The sequence below is a fragment of the Diplotaxodon limnothrissa genome, linkage group LG1 (genome assembly GCF_057381915.1).
Source record: "Diplotaxodon limnothrissa isolate DT_005_m linkage group LG1, D_limnothrissa_male_GT1.1, whole genome shotgun sequence".
In the NCBI taxonomy this organism is placed as follows: domain Eukaryota; kingdom Metazoa; phylum Chordata; class Actinopteri; order Cichliformes; family Cichlidae; genus Diplotaxodon; species Diplotaxodon limnothrissa.
Window position 1 is genome coordinate 1,709,668 of NC_140596.1, and position 23,017 is coordinate 1,732,684.

Sequence of the window (23,017 nt, forward strand, 5' to 3'; positions counted from 1 at the left end):
TTTATACTCTGCTCCTGGATGAGTTAGGAGGAGGAGGAGTGCACCTTTGTGTGTACAGCTGACAGGAACGAGCACATCGATCGGTTTCCATCCGCGCAGGAACGTGTCAGTGCTGCTCACCGGCAGCCTGCACTGACTTGCAGCTCCATCCTTTCACCAGCCTGCTACAGCTTCTCTCCACCCCTGTGTGGAGTTGTTTATCTTTACCCATCTATCCGATCATGGTGTGACAGTGTGAACGGCACAAATCCGATATTTTCAAATCTGATCTGGGTCACTTTCGTATGTGGTGCTGAATCCAATACATTTAGAAAGCTGCTGTTTGATGGTCACGTTGCATTAAATCCGTCTTTTACGTCACTGACACAAGACAGACGCCGATTATCAGCGCCGGAGAAGACATCGCGAACGCTTCCTGGCCATCCAGTGTAGATGTCTTCCCAACAGTTTCACTGACAACGTGAACATTTTATTTGTTCTGTATAATCTGCAGATTCTGACAGAAATCTGCAGCTTTCCTTTGCAGGAACATGAAGCTCTAAAAGCTGCAGTTCCTCTAACGTCCAGCAGAGGCAGCAGTGAGTCAGTCCCCGTAGACCCCCATGTCCAAACTTTACAGCAGAAACTGGTCTCTGTGGATCTTTCCCTCCTTCATAATAACATGCATTAGGGGCGTGGCCTCTCTGACTGACAGGTGGATGGTGACACAGGCGGCTGTAGCTGCTAGCTGTCTGCTAGCTTCACCTGAACTGGACCTCTGAGCTGTGTTTGTGCTGTTGGAGCCTTTTAATGACATCATGTGACCAATAACATGGCTGCTGTGAGGTCACTGCACTAACAGACCGACCAAGAAGCCTGAGATCTAATTTAGTTTGTGAAATCTGAGGATTTAATTGGATACTGCCATATTGTCTGTGGATGGAAAATAAAAAATAGCTGAGGCCGAGGGTCAAAGAGTGAGTTTGTCTATTCATCCATCAATTCTTTCGTGTTTTTTAATAATTTAATAAACCTGTTTAACATGTTTACTCCACAAATACAGCAAACAGTAAATCCTCCGTGTTTTACTACTGACTCCATCTTTAGGGTTAGAAAAACAAACTCGTGGCTTATTTCTGTCAATAGAGACACAATGAAAGGCGATACAGAGAGTAAACTGTGTACAGGCAGTACAACAAATGCTCACAGCAGTAAGTATTACTTACGTAACTGCAAACAGCTGACATTGCTTATTAGCGCACATGCATTCCCATCTAAGTCGTTGGCGGGCTCCTGAGCTGCAAATCCACGCCAACCTATCAGGTTACACCACGTTCAGTGAGGAAAGACGTCTTTCGGCGTCTCTTTCAGGAGTGCCGTTTAGCAGCATCAACACTGTAAACAAAGCGCTTCCTGTTTCTGTCACCGTCAGCTTCTCCAGCCAGCACGGTGACGGATGTCTCTGAGCGAGTAATCAAGCCTCCGTTTATTTTGGATCAGCTGATCGTTAAACTGATGGATGAGGCCGCGGTGCGCGGTGCGCGAAGCTCAGCGACGACGCTGCACGAGTACAGAGAGCCGGAGCGCTTTCACTGAAATGTACTGACGACTTCAAGTGAACACAAACTTTACTGACACTTTGTTGTATGGAGGGAAAACCGATGACGGATTAATTTGGACTATTTGATTATTAACGCGTCTCTCACGAGTCCCCAAAGATTACAGCAGTAAATGAGACCACACGTTCCCACGCCTGTTTGACACTGGAGTCGGTGTGTGAGGCGTTCCTGAGCTCTGCTGAGATCCTTCCTAAAGCCACTGGGCGAGATCCCAAAATCCATCCCAACCTCCAGGAGCCTGTAGAAGCACGTCTGGATCCCAAACTCTAAAGCTGAGGCCTCAACATGCCCAACAAACCCACAGGAATACCCTCATGTTTGCAGCCTGACGTTAATCTCTAAACTGAAGACGCTGAAGCTCCAGCAACACCAGCAGATGAACCAGTTTCTCCACCTGCTGCAGCTCTCTGGGATCATCTCTGATGGTGGAGTTAATTAATCAGTGTGACTCCTGGGAAAGTGTAGAAGTGCAAACTGGGCGGGTTAAACTTTTCAGTTTACCAAATGATGGCGACTCGGTCAGGAAAGAGTGGCGGCAAATGAACTTTCAAAATAAGACTAAGATGGGATCCATTCTCCTGGATGGATAAAAATCAAACCTGTTAAGCCACCGACACGCTGCCTGTTAATACATATCTAACTGATGGAGCTGCTGCTCCTCCACATCAAAAGGAAGCAGATGAAGTGGTCCAGTGTCACCCAGCATGCCTCCTGGATGACGTGTTTTGGGTACGCTCTACTGGGAGGAGAGATTACGTCTCTCGGTTTGGGAACGCCTCAGCGTGTTTGTTTTTAGATTTGTTCGATTTTAGGCTACACCTGTACCTGGGTAAGCGTGACCGCTGAAAAAACTATGAGCTTAAGCTGGTCTCAGCCAACACAGGTGAGCTCCAGGCTGCAGGTAAGAAGGTGCAGTTGAATGAGTAAATATAGGAACATCAGAGGATCAGAAAAGCGTCACAGAAACAGACTTGTGCACTTTAAACGACTCCAACACTAAACAGGACCAAACCTCCGTGCCTCGTCATCTGGAAGCCAGTTCCACAAACCTCATTTAGTTCCAGTTTACCCACAGGAGTGGAGGTTACAGTTTGCACATGAGACCCATCTGAGGCTCCAACAGCTGCAGGCGACTCTGCAAACACACTCACTACCAGCACTCCAAACCACCCTCGCTTTACTTCCTGTCTTGCAGCCCTCCACCGTCCTGACCGTCGGCTGTATTTGCCTCCTTTCTTTGCCCAACCTCCACGTGAACCTCACCCTCTGTCATCACAGGGCCCATAAAACACACAGCTGGCCAGAGGGCGAGACCGCGGGGTAATAAAGTCTTTGACAGAGCATCTGTCCTCGCCGGCCGTAGCTGCACAGCCCCAGCTTTGACTGATGTAACCCTCAAGGCTGCAAACAAAACGGTGGGGCCGATATTCTTCAGTTTACGTCGGCACTGACGTCTGCTCATCTCCGTGAACCGAGCTGAGGCTCAGACGAGCCCGAGACGACAGAGGAACGGAGGGAGGGGCCTGTGTGCTCGCCAAGCTGATTTATGTGAATGTGGACGTAAAAAAGATACAGCACGCCGCTACAAAGGATTTCCCCCTGCGCTCGCCAAACTTTCTGCAGTGAGTCAGCGCGTGTGCTCTCTCCTCTAATGAGAACCAGCTCTGTGGGCCTGAAACTGGAGAAGAAGCAGCAGCACGCTGGGATCGTACTCACACTGGTCCTCTCCCATCACAATTTCACTACAACGGCTGAAATCTCCTGCTGTGACTCACACTCTGAAATGCAAGCTCCACATCGAGCGTGGTGCCGCGCTGCGCACGAAAGGTGTAGAGTGAGGATGCCCTCTTCCTCCTCCTGCTCCTCCCTCCCTCGTGTTTCTGAAAGCTGCTGAGCTGCATCAGTGCGGATGAGACAAGGAGAAGGAAATCCAGGTAAGAACAGCCAATCAGCGCCTCCCACCTGACCCCACAGTCAGCTCATTCTTTATGTACAAAAACTTCACAGTTTTTAATGAAGACATGAAGAACGTTTCATCTCATGAATATTTCACAGAGCCACGAGTCCTCCGACGTGGCTCCAGATTTGACTCTTATCATGTTTGAGCCGTCGTTGCGTCTTCAAACTGAGCCACAGTCTGAGGACTAAACCTGGTTTTGCAGCAGCATCAGAGTCACAGTTTGAATAAACCATGCACCAGTTTAGTATCTGTGACAGGAGCAGATCCAGTACTGGTCCCTGTATGGAGGACCATGAGTGCCAAAATAAACAAATAACTAAATCATTAAATAATCAATTCAATGTGTATTTTATGTTTTTTTTTATTAACTTCCAAGTTTCAATAAATTCATGGCACACCTAATTATTCATAGATCTATTTCCTACCACTTCTCCCAGTTTGGGTCTGAGCACAGAAGCCCACACTTCCCTCACCCCGCCCACCTCTCCCAGCTTATCCAGTCAGATGACAGATGCCATCTCTCCAGTGAGTCCTGGGTCTGCCACAGGGCCTCCTCCCAGTAGGACACGTGGATGTGGAGGAGCAGCAGCTCTACTCCGAGTCCTCTCGAATGACGGGACTGCTCCACCCCATCTCTAAGGAAGAGCCCCGCCCCCTCTCAAAAGAAACACGTTTTATCGGCGACCGTGGGTGAGGGCAGGAACACAGATGGGCCAGTAAATCCACAGCTTCACTTTTAAGCCCAGTCTCACGCTCCACTCTCCCCTCCATCATGAACACGACCCCGAACTGTAATTAATTAATGACACATTTAATGAATCATTTAGCAACATAGTTACTTCATTTGGTCCTCCTGGTCCTCCGTACCCCGGGATGTTTGATTGGTTTTCTGGTCATTCACTGGAGGAAACAAAGTGCATTCTGGGTAAACGTTGTGAATCAGCCTGAGGAAATAGAAACATTTCTCGGTGTTGAATCACAGAAACATCTGTGCGTCTGAACGGAGCACAGAGATGAGCCCACTGTTTCCTGTCTCGTCACAAAGCGTCGCAGAGAGTGACACCGTCCTGACGTTCCTGCGGATAAACAGTATTTAAAATGGCTGACGGCGTGATTCTCTGGCTCTAACGCAACACTAATCGCTGCAGCTTTGGCTCCTGACTCCTGCATCAAACCTCTTCCCGCTCCGAGTCGCAAGTTTCCTGAAACGCAGCCAGAGGGAGATTTCCAAACTTCAAAGCAGAGATTCAGATTTTTCTCTCCAACTGAAATAACAGATCACTTCACAGTCTTCACTCATCAGCTAAAATACAACATCAAAGCAAAAGAATCTGAGCTTTAACGCTGATAAACCTTTAATATTCAAGTCTGACTGGAGGCCGGGGGCCACGCTCCGCCCAAAGTGCCTCCACAGTCTGACAAATGCTGGGTTTTAAAAAAAGAACCAGTCAGAGCCCAAAGAAACATCTGGAAGTTTGTGGCTTTGTCCAAAGATGAAAATCCCCAAAGTGCTGAATTTATTCTCATTTTATTACCAAGTGTTTGCCACCTCGTCCACCACAGCGCGCCGACACAGAGAAGAAACCGCAGTCGTGCTTTCTGTGAAACGCATTCAACACCGTAAAACTACAACGAACTACAAACATGGCCGAGGTTCCTCGCTGCGTTCATGGATACCGCACCTTCACACAGAGAGGGGAGATGCCCCTCTTAAACCATCATCCTGAATGCGGAGACCCCACACGGCTGTGTCCGAGTCTCCGCCCACGAACACACCCCCATCCACCACTATAATAAAATCTGCAGATGATGCAACGGTCGTCAAACTTACAAGCTTAAGGTGGCACCAAAGAGTCAGTCACAGACTCGAGCAGAACAGGAAGTACAACCCAGCAGCTGTGTGTGGAGGAACGCTGTCCGTCTGTTGGGGCTGAACCTCCAGCCTGGTCAAAAAAACAAGCCCAGCAAAGGCTGTTCTTCCTACGGAAGCTGAAGCACGCTCCCCGTGAATCTGCTGCTGAACTTCTACAGGATCGCCACTTAGAGCACGAACGCCATCACGGGTGGGTCAGAAGCTGCAGAGCTGCACAGCTGAAGCGTGAGGTGACCTACACCCTGCCACCCTCTACTCAAACTTCCTCCATCGAGCAAACGATGCAGACAATCCCACACAAACAGACAGAGGGACAGCTTTCACCCCGCACACAGACCCCATCAGGACGATCATAAAAATCTATTATCTCCTGATTTATTATCGTCTATTTATTAATTTTTTATTATCTGTTCTTTTGTGGTGGGCACGAGAGGTGCCAGTCTAAGTTTTATTGTAATGGATCATCTGTTTAACGTCCACCAGGTGAGCAGTTCACCTGTTCTACGAAACAAAATTCATGCAAACTGAAGGTTTCTGACCTGCTCAGGTTACTGATGAATCAGTGCAGCTGCAGTGTAACGATGGCTAATGAAGCCGGTGTGTGTGTGTGTGTGTGTGTGTGTGTGTGTGTCAGATATTTGGCTGCTTTGTTCTTCTGCTTACTCGAGAGCTTTCGTCTCTTTGGCAGATGAGGTAATGGTTCGGCTTCCCGAATGCGGTAAAACATCATTTTTTACAGGCCGGCGCTGATGTGGCCGTTTCCTCTGCGAGCTCGCTTGTTGAAGCCGCTGCTTTGTTGTGGGTGCAGCTCTGTGGACGCACCCGGCAGCTGTGAAACCGTACGGCTCCACGGACATCAGCCAAACGCGTCTCCTTTTGTCTGAAAGTCATAAAGTTTGTAACAGCGAGGATCTCGTTACAGTCACGTCAGGCCTCTCGATCTGATTCAACAATTTACCGTAAACGCAGAGACCTGAGTAACGAGCCTCCGCCGCCTGTCGTGGCTTTGCCGTGAGTCACTGTGGTTAAAGCGTGGGAACGCGCGCTCGCTGATAGATACCTGGGTCCAGCGTGGGCGTCGTTTATCCTCTCAGATCGTTTCTATTTGGCTAAAAATGTCTTCATTTGTTGTTAACGGCATATTTGTTTAAATCAAAGAGCTTCCACCGACTCAAACAGGCCTTGTTGGTCTTCCTTGTTGCATCACTGCGCGTGCATTTAAATGTATTTACTGATCATCCAATAATGTCAGACGTGAATCCGCCTCCTGTGGGAGCGGCCGAGCAGCCAAACGGAGCCAATAAAAACCTGCTTTAAAGAAAACTCAGTGAGCCGAGCGGCGCTGAAGAAGCAGCAGCACAACGGTGAGGATTCAGCAGCTGGTGCGGTCAGCACTGCCAGCATTACAGCTATCAATCACATGAGCTGCTGTTTACCCACCACAGCTTTCCTGTTGGCTCAATAAACGGCTGTGAAAGCCTTCTGCCCACGTTCACTGAACCTTTGTCCAAAACAGAAGGACTGTGAGGCCGAAGTGCCTCCGAGAGTCCTTTAAACACCGGGCTCGCTCCCGTTAAAGTGTAGAAGAAACTGTTCCTAACTTTGTGAGAAGCTTCAGTTTAACAGAAGCTGGTAACTCCAACTGAAGCTGACCGATATCTACGCTGGCTCGAGCTTGTTAACCAGCAGCTTAAAGCCCTGCGTTTCCTCTTCTTGTCACATGGATTCTAACTTACGAGCAATCCAGCGAGGCTTGGTTGAGTACTCTGATTACTTTTGCTTCACACATCACCAGCTGCTCCTGGCCTGGTCTGAAACAGGTTTGTGGTTTCCTGCAGTTTCCTGGAGGATGCTGACTCGTCATCAGAGGCCGATTCCTGCTCTCGCTCTCAGACGTGTCCTGGAAACCTAAACGTGGCGTTGCTCTAGCAGCGATGTTGTTTTTAATCTCATAAAAATTCATACCCGTGTTATCATGGATGACATGATACAGCGCAGCCCTGCTGGACACTTCCAAACTAACTGAATATCCGGGAAGGATCCGGGAAGTCGAAGAAATGTTTTCATGTCGAGATCTTAATGAACAATATTTAAAACTTGACATTTTTCTTTCCCCCTGAGCTTCCTTACAGACTAATGAACCGAAATAATCGAGGACACGTAATCAGAGTTGTTCTGCGTCTATTACTTGAGGAGGTCTGAATGACGATGCAGATCAAACCAGCTCAAACTGAGAAAAGCTTAAATATTTTTATTCAAAACTACAGTCGAACATTTCTTACTGGGAAAAGGTGTTAACAGTGTTTAAGACTCAACGCACAATACAAGTCTTTAGTAAGAGCTGCTAAACTTTAAGGCCAAACCCAGAGGAACCTTTGAGGGTGGAAGGGGTTAAAAACAGAAACGACCTGGATAAAAACGTTGCCCCGCCTCTGCTCGTCTTTGCTAAACCATCAAACAGCAGAACTTCATGTCCCACAGGGCCCCAGGTGTTACTGCAAGGAGAGCTTTCCACTGTAGTAAATTATACAGCACATTCCTGAAGCATGACTCTCTCACACACACACACACACACACACACACACACACACACACACACACACACACACACACACACACACACACACACACACACACACACTGCGGTCCCAGGCAGCACACGCCCCGCATGCCAACACGCACACGCTCGGCTCACTGACGCTACAAAGAGTTCAAATCAGCAAACAGGAGCGAGCGAAGTCAAGGACAGAGTCCAGAGTCGGCGTCCCTGAACTCGGGGATCGATGTCCAGCTCGGAGCTGCGGCCGTATCACATTCCCATCATTTATTCAGCAGGACGGCGAGGAGCAGGAGGGGGCGAGCCGACGACGGAGGACGGCGTGATGGATGCAAGCACAACAACAGGGAGACACTTTCACTCTGCTTGCTTCACAGTTCAGGAGCTTCAGGATTCATCGGTGCTGTCAGCCTCACCTGGATCGGAGGCTCGTACCGACACGCTTCAGCTCAGCTGAACAATTAATAACGTTGATAAAGTAAAAGGCTGGAAACAGTCCAGGACGTTACCCTGGAGACATATTTAACAGACTTAATCATTCAATCGTTTATAAAACACTAAACATGAAGATCTTAGAGGCTTTACTGGCCTTTCAGAGTCTGGTGATCATCAGTAGGGTGATATGGTACTACAAGGTCATTAAGATAAGATGGGGCCTGATTATTTAAGACCTTGTATGTGAGGAGCAGGATTTTGAATTCTGGGTTTAACAGGAAGCCAAAACTGAAGGGTTTTCAGGGAGTTTTTAGGACATCCTGATAATAATGAATTACAGTCGTCCAGCCTGGAAGGAATAAATGCATGAACTAGCTTCAACGTTAGCCTTTTTTTTGGCTGCTCTGTTGGTCCTCGTCCAACTTTTGGAGCCGGTCTCGAGTGCAGATTAGAGCTTCTGGTGCTTCAGCATTGCTTTGATATCAGCTTTTTGACCTGCTGCCAGGTCCTCTGTCTGACTGCAGTAACCCAAAGATGACTGAAAGTGCTGCCGAGAACACGAGGCAGAGGGAGCATGCTTCAAAATGCTTCAAAAAATCATCTTAAATCAGGAAGAAGATGATGTTGCTGATCTGGCAGCAGCTGTAGCCGACCAGGCTGAGCACGGATCAGTCTCTGTGTCACTGGAGCACAGCTGAAAGCATCTTTTTAGATGATAAAATGCACCACAAACACTCGTAGATCATCCTGTTTCACCTCACTATCATCTTCATCCTCCTCCTCCTCATTACGTAAGGTTACTGAAGCATTCTGAGCATGCCGCGGCTCCAGGGAGCCAAAACAAGGTGCACCGCTGCAGGGCTGAGCAGCTTCAAAGCTTCTCCCACACCAAAGAGCTGAGAGCCGTTTGCATATCGTGCACATTTATGCAAATAGATGGAGCCGGAGTTTCCTAATCCACGAGGAAGATGATGAAATCGCCAATACCGAGGCCAAGCAGATAAAAAGACAGGAGAAGGAAGAGGAGGAGTGGGTTACACTCCACATCTGCCAAAATGGAAATCCTCCTTTTAACACCTCTGGGCCTGAAAATACTTACAGAAGCTTTTCAAAGGTGAAGAATGATTTTACAGGCGAACAACGCGACGGCGGGTGGGTGGGATAAGCGCGGCTGGAGTCGCAGCGTCGAGGCGCAGCGCTGCGGCCGCGCTCTAATACCGTCTGCACCACCTCAGATGACCAGGAATTTGTCTGCCTCTAATCTTTTCCCACACTGAGGCAGAGTTCACGGCCCGTGCGACACGAAGCTCGGCAGGCGAGAAGGGGTTAACGCGCCCTAAAGGGGATCAAAGCCTCTTTTAAATGGGAGCAAATCAGCCCAACGAGCTTACACTGCAACACACACACACGGATACCAGCAGGTCCGTCCTGCACTCCACCGACCTGCGGACAGGAAACCATCCTCTCACACACAGAAGAGAACTTTCTTTGTGAAAAGCTCGGGTAGGTCCTTCGCTACTACGCTTCCTATTAGCTGTACGTGAGCATGTGGAGGCGTGGCTTCAGAGGGACGTTCAGGAAAAACCTGGAACTAAACTCAGACACAAAGCGAAACGCAGTGAAGCCAAGTTTGCGTTTAAGGGTAAAAATCTGAAGAATGCTCGACATCCAAGCTGCCTGTTGATGTGTCAGAGCCCTCGCTGCGTGGATCTGACACATCAACAGGTCTACGTAACACTCCTGCTTCCTCCGACGGTTTAGAGCTCCAAACTCTCCAGCGTTAAACCAACATTTAGAGAACAGCTCAGCATTAACTCTCATTAACTCACAAACTGCTTAAGTGAACACAAACAGGGACGCAGTCTGATAACAAACCTGCACGCGGGGTCGTAACGCTAGGGCTGTGCGATATGACCAAAACTTCATGTCCCGATATAAGACTTCTATCGTCCCGATAACGATATAAATCACAAAAATGTAACATTTCCTGTAAATTCTGTGAATCTCGGGCAGCTCGACTGGTGTGAAGTGTTTCCAGCTGCGCGTCCTTCACCCGGAGTCGAGCGTTTTAGCCGATGCATGAAACGATACATTTTTAGACGTAAGTTGTATTTATTACACGGCGTGCTGCGGGTTGCCTGTTCTAACGTTTGAGTCTAAGGTTTATTTTTTAGCACCTGGCGGCTCTTTTTTACTTCTCATCCGTAAATAATCTTTCACGTGATTCAGTTTATTTTGATGCATCTCAATCATCCCGGAAAGTAAATCTCCAAAAGTTGATTCTGTTCTTCGCGTTTTGTGGGAGAAACGTTTCGTCACTCATCCAAGTGACTATTTTGAAAAGTCTCAACAGGATCTTGAGCTTTATTGTGAAAGGTTTATGTGGAAAATAAACAAGCGGACACGCGAAGGTGTTACCGTCGTTGTTGCTAACGACAACGCATAAAAACAGGCGCTTGTCCGTCTGTAGTGTGGTTGTATTAAATATAAGAGAAAGCGAGAGCTGTAAGAAATGAATACAGCCTCTACAGTGACATCAGAACCATGAACAAATATTGCTGTAAACAGTTTATTTTGCGACACCACCAAACAAACGACGGCGTAAAATGAAACGACAGATGTTTTTATATCGTCATCCGATATATATCGTTATATCGAACAGCCCTACGTAACGCCACCGTAAAGCCGACTGCAGGATGCGGGCTTCGTGGGTAAAGCGAGTGTTAAACTTGCAGATACAAGCGGGGGTCGCTGCAGGACACGAGTGGGCGTCCCTCAGACTGATCCAGGATCAGACGATCAGCCCGATCACAGAGGGAGAAATCGTATTTGATGCCTGCTGAACTGAAGACATTTCTTTGTAAATGATCAACTGTACGGCCCGGCTGGGTCGACATAAACGACCCCAAAGTGTTTGATAAAGGACACAAACCCACAGACAGATGAGCAGGTTTTTGGGAGCACAGTCAGCTTCACCTTGGTTTGAAACTGTAAGGAGGACAAATCAAGAGAGGATGTCAGCTACGAGCATCTGTGGAATGGAGGTAAACTCTAATAAAGTGGACATGCTGAACACCGCAGCTCCATGCTGGTCCCGTCTTACTGGGCAGCTGTGGAGACTACCAGTCCATCCTGAGACCTCACCTGTCCAGTGACTGTAGATGAATGTGGCCTCATTCATTTATAGTCCAAAGGTCACGTGTTCTGCCCGTGAGGATTGATATACAAAGGTAGCAGACGTGGTGTCAGTCTGAAGACGTTCACGCTGTGTGGAGGGAACTAAAGGCAAGGCAAGTTTATTTGTATAGCACAATTCAACAACAAGGTGATTCAAAGTGCTTTACAGAGACATTAGAAACAAGAACAAATAAAAAGCATGTTTTAAAATTGATTAAAACAAGCAAATAAACTAACTAACCAATTACAAACAAACAAACAAACAAACAAACAAACAAACAACAGTATATAAAATCAAAACAGATAAAATCAGAACAGTAGATAAAATCAGTAGTTAAATGTAAGTTTTGAAATTTAAGCTTAAAGTGTGGATTTGGTGCTTTATTCAAATGCAGCTGAGAACAGGTGAGTCTTCAACCTGGATTTAAATAAACTGAGTGTTTCAGCTGATCTGAGGCTTTCTGGGAGTTTGTTCCAGATATAAGGAGCATAAAAGCTGAATGCAGCTTCTCCGTGTCTGGTTCTGACTCTGGGAACTGATAAAAGACCGGATCCAGATGACCTGAGGGATCTGGATGGTTCATACTGGGTCAGGAGGTCATTGATGTATTTTGGTCCTAAACCATTCAGAGCTTTATAGACCAGCATCAGAACTTTAAAGTCTATCCTCTGACGGACAGGCAGACTTCTCTCTGATTGGTTCATCTCCAACGTGGAAGTAATAAAGACAAAACCATGAGGAGTGTACAGAGGCCTGTAAACGCTGCTGTCACGCTGAGTGGGTAAAGGCCCTCTGAGGAGCCATGAATTACACTCTGCCTCAGGGTTAATTAAGCGTTCGAGTGGGTGAGGCAGAAAGGTCGCAGGACCTGCACATCGCAGGAAACACCGCTGGTAACATCCAGGCCGTGTCCTCTGAATATTAGCTCTGACAGGAAAATCCTTCGGTTTGTGCTTTCAGGCATCAGCCGACTAACGTTTGCTCCACATTTTTATTTTAACATGTGAAATCATGACAGGAGCCTCTGCTGGTTGCTGCTCTGACTTCTCTCTGATTGGTTCATCTCCAACGTGGAAGAAAGCGATGCTCACGGTGGCTTCGGTACCACAGGTGCACGTCTATTTCAGGAGCTCGTGTTTTACACTCAGTTAGCACTGAGGTGGTGAGTTCAGCTGCTTATCCAGTGTAGCTATGCTGTGCAGAGATAAACTCCTTTTTGTCCGTCTCTCCTCCACTCCTGAGACCATCTCCTCATCAACAGCCTTCCACTCATCTCAGCCCAGATTAAGACCTTAAAATGCTTTGATTTTTCTCAAAGGTCTTTATTTGTCTGAAAAGTTCAGCTCGAGGAGACAGAAACATTCATAAGGAAGACCTTGTGTTTCCTGCCTTCAGCTGTGACCACGCTGGCTGTGGACAGCTTGTTGAAGAGCTCGCTCGTTCTGGAGGGACTCAGAGTACAGCCGCTACTTCTCCATATCAACACAAGTCAGCTGGAGGGCTCCAGGATCTGATAGAGACGCCTCCTAGTCACCTCCCAGGTGAGGTGTTTCGGACGTGTCCTACAATGAAGGGACACCGGAGCAGATCCAGGACACACTGCAGAGATTAGGTCTGTAGGACTGTTCGGGAACGCTGCAGTGATGAGTTGGTGGCTGGATGGACTTGTAGTCACCGCAGCTAAGAGTTGTACTCGACAGCAAACTCTGTCATCGGTGAAAATGTTTAGCTGCAAACTGTTCTTCCAGATTTTGGGCCTGTATTTGTAAAGCACTTTACACGTCCATTCACACACACATTCACACACTGGTGATGGCAGCTACGTTGTAGCCACAGCCACCCTGGGGCGCACTGACAGAGGCGAGGCTGCCGGACACTGGCGCCACCGGGCCCTCTGACCACCACCAGTAGGCAACGGGTGAAGTGTCTCGCCCAAGGACACAACGACCGAGACTGTCCGGTAAATTAGCTAAAGATGCCATACACTGGTGGCAATTGATAAAGTCTGAGGATAACGAGGCCACTCTGCAAACAAGGAATAACATTTTGGAAGATGAACCCCTCGACTTGGAGATGATGAGCGCTCTGTTGACGAAACAATGAATGTGCTCGGTGTTGACAGGAGAGGCCTGAAGAGATCCACTAATGCTCAGCTAAGAACATTTATAATTCATTCAACCGCAGGGAAACCTGGAGTAGATCTAAGCTGCCGGGCAAAGAAACACACTTTGTGCGAGAGTCAGTGAAATAAATCACAGATTATTATCAGGCTCATTTAAAAGCTGCAGCAGAAAGTTAATAATTCATCAGGTCAGTCGCCATCGCATCGTTACAGTCTAGTCCTGCGCTAATCTTCTCAAACAGCAGGTCATAAAAGTGGTGAGAAAGATATGCTAGTGCAGGTAAAATCCTGAGCAGACACATCACACTGTTAATCCAGGATCCCAGAGCATGTCCTTAAAATCCAGACAGGTACGTGGATAAAGGCCAGACAGGTGTAAAGAGTGTGGTTGTTGGCGCATGAAAGCCACACAGACTCAGATAAGGATGGAAACATGTTCAAGTAGAAGCTGATAAGACTGTGTGTGATTTCTGAGGCAGATACTCTGCAAGCATGAGCTGGAGCTGCGCGAGCAGCAGCAGAGGAAGCAAAGCTGAGCAAATCTGTGTGTGACCGCACACACACACACACACACACACACACACACACACACACACACACACACACACACACACACACACACACACACACACACAGGTTTGAATAAATCAAAGAGCTTCGGCTTAATTTCAGTCGATGCTGAAACTCATGACTGCGTCTGACGGCCTGAGACATCAGCTGGAGCGGCGAGATAACACCAAGGTTACTTTTCCACAGCCCGGACACGAACACTGTTCTGAAAACGGAGCCTGAAAACCAGCTGGACCAGTACACGCAACCCCCTTTAAGTCCCACAGCTCACAGTCAGCTGAGGGTGGGAACACAGACCGACAGGTAAATCAGCGGCGTCGCCTTCACGCTCTGATCGTACAACAGCATCCTGGCAGCGACGCCTCTGTGACATCATGCAGAGTACAGACACCTGCACTGTAAACCCAACAACAGGCAAAGCTGTGATGGGGAGACCTTTGAAACAGCGAGCTGGATGCTGGATGGAGCTCAGAGGAACCTGAATCACGATGTTCACAACGCCACACAAGGAGCTTCACAGAGCAAAGACCCTACAGTAACACAGAGACAGCAGCTGCTGCCCTTTACTGTAAGATTAAAGGGAAAAGTCTGAAACAAACCTCTTCACGTACACATTAAACACGTATGGATACTGCAGAAAGGGAACAGGCGGTTTTATAGGCTTGGTTTTAACAGCAGGATCAGCCGTGCCGGCGCCAAATATTATGATCTGGCTGAGAGCCGGCTGCTGACGGCGAGCGGATCCAATAAATGGTCCAGAAATAAATTAATATAAACGCAGCACAGGCTGCAGAACGTTTCTGTACGAGTCGACGGCCGTGAAACTAACGGTAAAACTGCCCAATCGCAGCCACTCGAGTGTTTAACGCCACAGATCCACCACGCGAACCTTCACCAGCAAGCACCGGGAAGCGTCGGACGAACTCGCCGTGTTTGCACCTCATGAGCCGGGATTTATAAGGAGACGCTTTATTACCTCTGAGAACGTTCTGCTGGAGCTACACACGACAGGCACAACGTGTTCAAACTCAGGAATGTTTTGTTTAACCTCTGAACTCTGACCTTTGACTCATGCAAGCATAACAAGGCTCCGAGCTCATGAAATGAGTCAGTGTTGGGTTCTTTGTTCCCAGCAGCTGTCACACCAACACATCATCGGTTGAATCTATGACTCTGTGCATGCGAGCCGGTGCTGATGAAGATCTTGTCAAAGAAGTGTCCTTCATCAAGCCTGGAAGCTATTCCTGAAGATCCTCACAGAGCTGGCAGAGAGCTGCTCACACCAAACATACAGACTGTTTCTGTCTTATGTGTTTTCATGACTGCTGGTGCCACTGTCCTGCAACATATACAGACACGACACGTGGCTCAAGACTTTTGCACAGTACCATATATACATGAACAGGATCATTGTGACCCCCGACTGTCAGCGGGAGGAATCGGAGGGGTCCCCAGACTCCACCCACCTCCGCACGTGCTCCTCCTTCAACTCAGCACATCTGGAAGACAGATCACCTAAAGGCCACCAGAGGCGGTCACTGACATCATGCTGAGGTTCCACCCAGACAGGAAGGCGTGCGTGTGTGTGTGTGTGTGTGTGTGTGTGTGTGTGTGTGTGTGTGTGTGTGTGTGTGTGTGTGTGTGTGTGTGTAATGAGCCAGCAAAGAGAAGAATTCAGAGGTCAACACTTCCTTTGGCAAAAACATCACACATAAATGAAACTACGCTGACCTACATTCAGGCCCCGGAGCGCCTCACCCTGAGTGGACTGATTGTGGGATGTGAACAGTTCAAAAACAAACACACGCACAGATATATAATCACAAAATGCAGGTTGAGTCCTCTGGAGTCAGTTTCAGTGACAGAAGCAGACCAAAGGCATTCCTCCTCCCGCTGGAGCTGAAGCTCTGCTGCCAGCCATAATTACTGAGTCCTAAACAAACACAGCTAAACACACACACACACACACACACACACACACACACACACACACACACACACACACACAGTGATGGAAACACTCCCTCCAAGAATAAAACACAGCTACAACCGCACAGCAGCTCTGCCCTGCTGCTGTGCAGAGTCTGATAAGCCTTCGTGCACGGCGCTTAATGCGTCGCTGCTGACGGCGTGTCGAGGTGAGCTCGTGGTTCTGACGCCGCCGCCCTGCAGGAAGGAAACTCTGGGTGTGGATTTAAAGGTTCTTCGCTGTCTCTTCTGCACTCAAACTTCACCACGGTGCACGGAGCTTGAGAGCATGAGAGATAAATGCAGCGTCTGCTTCTGAGAGCTGCGTCACAGCGGCCATCTTTTATATACAGCTATTTCTTTAAAATGGACTGAATGACCTGCAGCAGGGTAAACGTCGGGTTAATGCTGGACGTGAACGACTCTCACGCGCAGCTCTGTCAGATACAAATGTTCACAGCTGTCGTGCACGTGTGAAAACAGTGCACGTGTAATAATCTCCACTCAGAGAGGTGCAGGAGTGATGACCTGTCCCGGGACTGAACCACCAGCAGCTCAGTTTCCGACTCGCCCTGAGTCTGAGAAACTTGTTCATGTCTTCGGCTCAGAACCAGCTACGTCACTGTCAGACCAATCACAGGCCAGCTTGATAAAGTTAAAGCTTCATGCAGAAGCTGTCGTTGACATGAACAGTTTGTTGCTACTTGTGTCTTTGCAGTGCAGAATCATATTTAACTTCTCCTGCAGAAAAAGGAACCTGTGCCACAGCCCGGGCTCGTAAAGAAGCAGCTGTTTGGAGCCGCACACCTGGAAACTATTGGTGCTAAAAATCAGAAACTGGAGCTTTACTGGGAATCACTTTATATCCAAAAACACATCGGTGAGTGGTCAGCAATCATGCAGCATGCAGCAGGAAGTGACACATGCGCATGCGTGGTTCGCTGAATCATGAAAAGCGTCTGTGTTATTTAAAGCCTTGAAGTCTCAGTCAGGCCGACGCGCTCCGTCCCAGCTCCCACTCAGATCCTCCCCCACTGCCAGGCCGACGTCCTCACAGAGCATTAGGATGCAGCTTTTTGCTGTTTATGCCCCAAAACTTTGGAGCAGGGCAAACTTTACAGACGTCGCTCTTTAATCTGCCATTAAACTCTTATTTAATAATGAATCAGTAAATGACGTCCGGCTTTAGTCCGCTCTAATGGAGCACACAGAGCTGATGCACGTCTTCTTTCCAAATGTGTTTCCTTTCCTCTCTGTCCTTGATATCATTTGTATGTTCACTTTAAACCTTCACTGGTGACACGCTGTGCAAATCAAATGAACCAGGCTTGTTGTGAAACTACAATAAGTTGTAGGAGAGGAACAGTCGCAAAGAGGGAGGAAATATGAAGGAACAGAGCAGACTGATGATAAAATAATGACGGAAAGGGCAGAATGAAGTGAGCGAGTTTAGAAAAGGAAAAAGAAAGAAGGCAGCGGTCAGGAGGAGGCGCAGAGAGGAGAGTAAACAGTGTGAGGAGGCTGGAATGCGTTCAGAGGGAGAAGGCACGCCGGGGGCCGGCACACAAACCGACGAGAGCAAACAGCAGCGTTATTAGCACGGAGCTGCCAGCTGAGCCGTTATCTCACAGAGGAAGAAGACGAGCGAGCAGGCGGAGGTGCGCTGGAGCAGACGGAGCTTGGCTCCTCTGGTTCGGCCTGACGGGCGGCGGGTGGAGCGACAAATGAGAGGATGTTGACATTCCACACAGGAAGACGGACAAACAAAAGGTCCGCAGGATGGAGCGAGGCCACACTGGAGAGAAACAACCAGGCCAGATTCCACATGAAGCTCTGCACTGTTTACCCCCCAAACACACACACACACACACCAACACACACAGACAGACACACACACACACTCATACACACACAAACACACACAAACACACACGCACACACACAGACAGACACACACACACACGCACACACACATGTTTTTTTAGGAGCCAAGCAACCATATTTACTCTAAACCAGCCGGTCTACCAACACCATCTGGCTTAGTCACACACACAGACAGCAGCTAATCGGTACTCGGTAACATCCATCTAAATCCTCAAATTTCACTAAGTCAGATCTCCACCTTCTTTAACGGTCTGTTAGTACAGTGACCTCACAGCAGCCATACTACTGGTCACATGATGTCATTAAAATGCTCCAAAAGGCTCCAACAGCACAAACACGGCCCAGAGGTCCAGTTCAGGGGAAGCTAGCAGTAGGGCTGGGCCATATAATAATAATAATAATAATAATAATAATAATAATAATAATAATAATAATAATGGATTGCATTTATATAGTGCTTTTCGGGACCCCTCAAAGCGCTTTACAATGCCACTATTCATTCACTCTCACATTCACACACTGGTGGAGGCAGCTACAGGTGTAGCCACAGCTGCCCTGGGGCAGGCTGACACAGTAATACCGGTATGATGTTGGGCAACGATAAGAAAATGAAATATGGCGATAGAATATGGGTAAAACGCGCATGCGCAGTGCCTTTGTTTTCATACGCGCATGGCGAAAAAAGCATGACGGCACCGCTTAATGGATTGTCGGAGCATTATGGCTATCGTAGGCGGAGCGATACGTGCTGTGCTTCAACATGTTACCGTATTGTGTGTGTATGACCTCTTTTTAAGTTTTGTGGATATTATACATGGTTATGCTGAGGATATGTCGGCCACTTTCCACTGGAAATGCCTTTTGGTTAAACTGTCAGCAAAGAATTTGCATTTGCACTGTTACATTTTATAGAACTTTAATGCACATAAAACAGCTGCTTGTTTAAGTGAAAATACAGTGATGTTTTTTTTTTGCACTAATAAAGTTGTGGAGTTGTAAAGTATTTTGTCTCGCGTCAGTTATATCGTCAGTTATATCGTTATCGCAAATTTTCAAATATATATCGTGATAAATATTTTTGGCCATATTGCCCTGCCCTAGCTAGCAGACAGCTAGCAGCTGCAGCTGTGTCACCATCCACCTGTCAGTCAGAGAGGCCACGCCCCTAATAATGCAAACTTTAAAGAGGTGATTTGCTGTATATGGTGTATCAGGCTGTAAACATGGTTACTTCTGCTGTAAAGTTTTAACGTGGGAATCTATGGGGACTGACTCACTGCTGCCTCTGCTGGGCATCAGAGGAACTGCAGGTATCTGGGCCTTTCAGCCCAGGGTGTTTTAAAAACATTATTTGATCTCTGAAAAGAACTATTTTGTGTCAGTCAGACTTTTTCTTCTCCTGAGGAAACACGCAGATGTTTCTAACAACTGTAATCATGGTTCTATTACAGCTAAGCGTCCCCGTAAGGCACGACAGAGAGCCAGCCATCAAGAGCTAACACGCGCACACACACACACACACACACACACACACACTGACAGAGCAATCTGAGGGGTGATTTCTGTGTGTGGTTGTCATGGAAACAAAAAGGCAAAAGGGAAGAACAAGGGCCATGTGCTGCTGGTTCAGACACTGTGTCTGATCTCTGAGACAGTGTTTACGGGAGAGACAGACGGATGGATCAGAGTCTATGTCCGGAGCCGGAGACAAGCCAAAGCGCCTGAAAGGGAGGATGGAAGGTCGGAGACGCAGGAGTACTTCTGAGGCGACACCTGAGGTGGAAACACAGAGGGTGGAAGCAGCCGAACAGATGGCGCCGTCTGCTGTGTGCAACCTCCAAACGCCTCCTGATGACACTCGGGGCGAGAATGGCAGGGACATCCCATGATACTTCACACCCTCACATCTAATATTCTCTTTCAAATAACCTGCATCTCCATCTGTGATCCTCCTTCAGAGCAGAATCCAGCCAGATTAAGTGCTGCACACGTCATCAGACAGTACAAACTAATAACAATAATCCCCTCCTGAGGCATCTGAGTGTGTTGGCTTCCTGTCTGGGTGAGGCTCATTTTTTCTAAAAAAGTCACCCCAGCAGTCCAACTCGGTCACACATAGTAACGCAGCCGACGCCAGCTTTTACACCTCCCACAGCTTTACGGCTTTGCACTGACTCATTACTTCCAAGAAGAACTGTGAACATCCAGAGAACCTGTTAACAGCTACAATCAGCTGTCATCACATCACAAGCACGAGCAGGGATCGGTCACCGGCGAGGTTCCGCTTCAATGACAGCCCTCAATACCTGAACGCCGTCACAGACAGACGAGGACAGCAACAGTACGCTGGTCTGAATAATTGATTTCTAAAGAGAAACCCAAAGATAAATAAAAGCTGCTCGAATGTTCAGTACAGCTCGTCTCAAAAGGGAGACCACCAATCATCCTGAGGATGGAGAGCTGAAGCCACAGGTGGACCAGGTGACACACAGATACACCTACACCTACTGAAACTTTGAGTTTTAATTCTTCACATAGACCCTGTAAACAAAAGTCCATCCTTCTGCCATCTTGGCTTGAACTGAACTAAGCAGTGAGCGAGTCTGGGTTTTACCAGAGGGCTGTAACATTGAACGTAACTGTAACGGTTTAATGCAAACAGACACTGAAGTTTGATTAATCACAGGTATAATTTTACAGGTTTCTGGCTCTCAGGTAAACACACGTGTTATGATTCAATAATACAGCTAGTATGATAAGCAATCGTTACATTTTAAGTTGCACAGTCTAACCCTTCCATCACTGCTTTAGCTCCTCCCACTTTAACACAACCACTAAACAGCAGGTGGGTGGAGCTTCTATCCACTCTCTGTGACATCACACAGATCCAGGAGTAGAAAAAAGTGTGACAGACAGAGTGTTTGGAGCAGCCTGAGCTTTGGGCTCAGGGATTTTTACGTTACTGTTTAACATGAAAATGAAGCAGCAGCAGACACATGACCGGAAATAACTCTGTGACATGAATGTGCAGGCATGTGTCTGACCTGAAGCTGATCCCAAACTACACCTGAACAGTCTTTTCATAAACATATTGAACCTCACAGGTGGTGCACTGATCCTCGGGTTTACACTCGTGTCCCAGCTCCTGGGGTTTTCCGCTAAGACCACCCCTGCAGCTCGGAGTAAAGCCCTCACTCGTGGACACCCTTTTTAATTTCTGCAGAGCTCGGTCAGGGTCACAGTGAACCTCCAGAAAACCCAGCTGTGCCCTGCGGGGTCCAGGGGTCACCACCCTGCAGCCCGTGCCGTGCAGGACTCACACCCAGAGGAGACAGGCTGGAGACGTGAGGATCTCTGGTCTCGCAGAGAACAAAGTGTGTGCACAGCGCTCGTATCTGCACATCAACACCCTGAAAGTGGCTCCACGGTGGAAGCAGACGGGAGGAGCAGCTTCCCTGATATCTGACACCAGCAGCGGCTGGCACTCAAACTCAGCCCGAGGAAGAGCAGCGGAGCGGGAGGACGTACCGTGAAGGTGAGCCGGTGAGCGTCGCCGTTATTCCCGCGGAACCAGTCTCTAAATCCCGCTGAAGCAGCTCCGCGGTGCCGCTTTGACTCCAGCCGAAGCCCCGAGCAGCTTTCCGTCTCTTCTCCCGTTTTTCTTCTCCGCTCTGGATGGAAAGCAGCGAGGGCAGAAAAGGGGCGGGGCTTCATCGGCCGGCCAATCGCCCGTCGGGATGACAACAATGCACAGCGCTGAGCCAATCGGGTCAGGCGCCCAGCTTCGAGCCGTTAGCTCATTGGCTGTCTGAGCTGAACGCTCCCCTGGTTGAAAGCAGAGGAGCTCAGTTCACTGAGAGCTGCACAACAAAGCAGAGGAAGATCAGAAAGCTCGGCAAACACTCAGAAAAGATTATAATTAGTGGAATTATGAGCTGTAATCAGGAGGAACACAAACACAGCAGGATGCTGTATCTGAGGGTCGCTACTGATTTTTGTTGATCTCAGTTAATATGTAACTGAGACCAACAGTGTGATCTTATGTAGATTTTATTTAGAGTCAGATGCATTTGTCTTTGCACTAAAACGACTGAAACAATACAAATGCATACTAATATTACTCTCGCTTTTTCTCATCCCTTTTCCAGCATCTACTCGGTCCACTGCGGTCCTGTGGACAGCACCTCCTCCGGCTGAAGCACATCTTCCCTCCAACCTGTCCCGGGTCTGTCTCATGGTCTCATTCTAACTGGACACCAGGAGTCATCACCTGCTGATTCACCTCTACTGCTTCCACTCCATGCAGAGCATCTGAGTGTGTCACATCACCGTATCAGGATATCGTCTCTCTGTGACATGACATAGAGCAAAGAGTAGAAAAAAAACAAACCGTTAGAAGCTGACAGTTATGGTGTGTTTTGGTGCATGTCCACATTATGATCATGAATTATGTGTTCAGCTCTGACTGATCTGATGGTCTGTGTCTCCTCTGCTCTGTGAATTCAGGCACCAGATATAACCATGGAGACGAAGGAGGAGGAGGTGTCACCACAACAGACCTCCTCCTTCAGCTGGGTTTGAAGTCCAGGAGCTAAACACAGACTGTCACTACTGCTGGAATCTAACCTGAAATCACTGCCTGAGTAACTGGCTGTAAACTGTCTGAGGACTCTGAGGGTGAGGATTCAGAGGGCAGGATTTAGTGGTGTCTGCGCGTCCTTTCACATTTTCACTCATTGAGTCTGTTTCACTGACAGAGCCGCAGATAAAGGGCACAAAACAGGAACTTATCTCCTGAAAGCCGCCCTGGACTAAAAGGATGTTTTACTTAATCAGCCTAAATAAGTGTCATGAGACTGTGTGAACTATGAG

At 48.1% G+C, this 23,017-nt stretch overlaps 1 protein-coding gene across 1 annotated transcript in view; it reads right to left on the bottom strand.

Annotated features, from left to right (window-relative positions):
* ccdc102a (coiled-coil domain containing 102A) overlaps nucleotides 1-21,859 on the bottom strand; it is a 47,689-nt gene extending 25,830 nt beyond the window's left edge. Inside the window, exon 1 of the mRNA XM_085351199.1 lies at nucleotides 21,674-21,859. Within this exon, the coding sequence (XP_085207325.1) occupies nucleotides 21,674-21,859 (186 nt within the window). The remainder of the gene's footprint in view (nucleotides 1-21,673) is intronic.
* Between the last annotated feature and the right edge of the window lie 1,158 nt (nucleotides 21,860-23,017).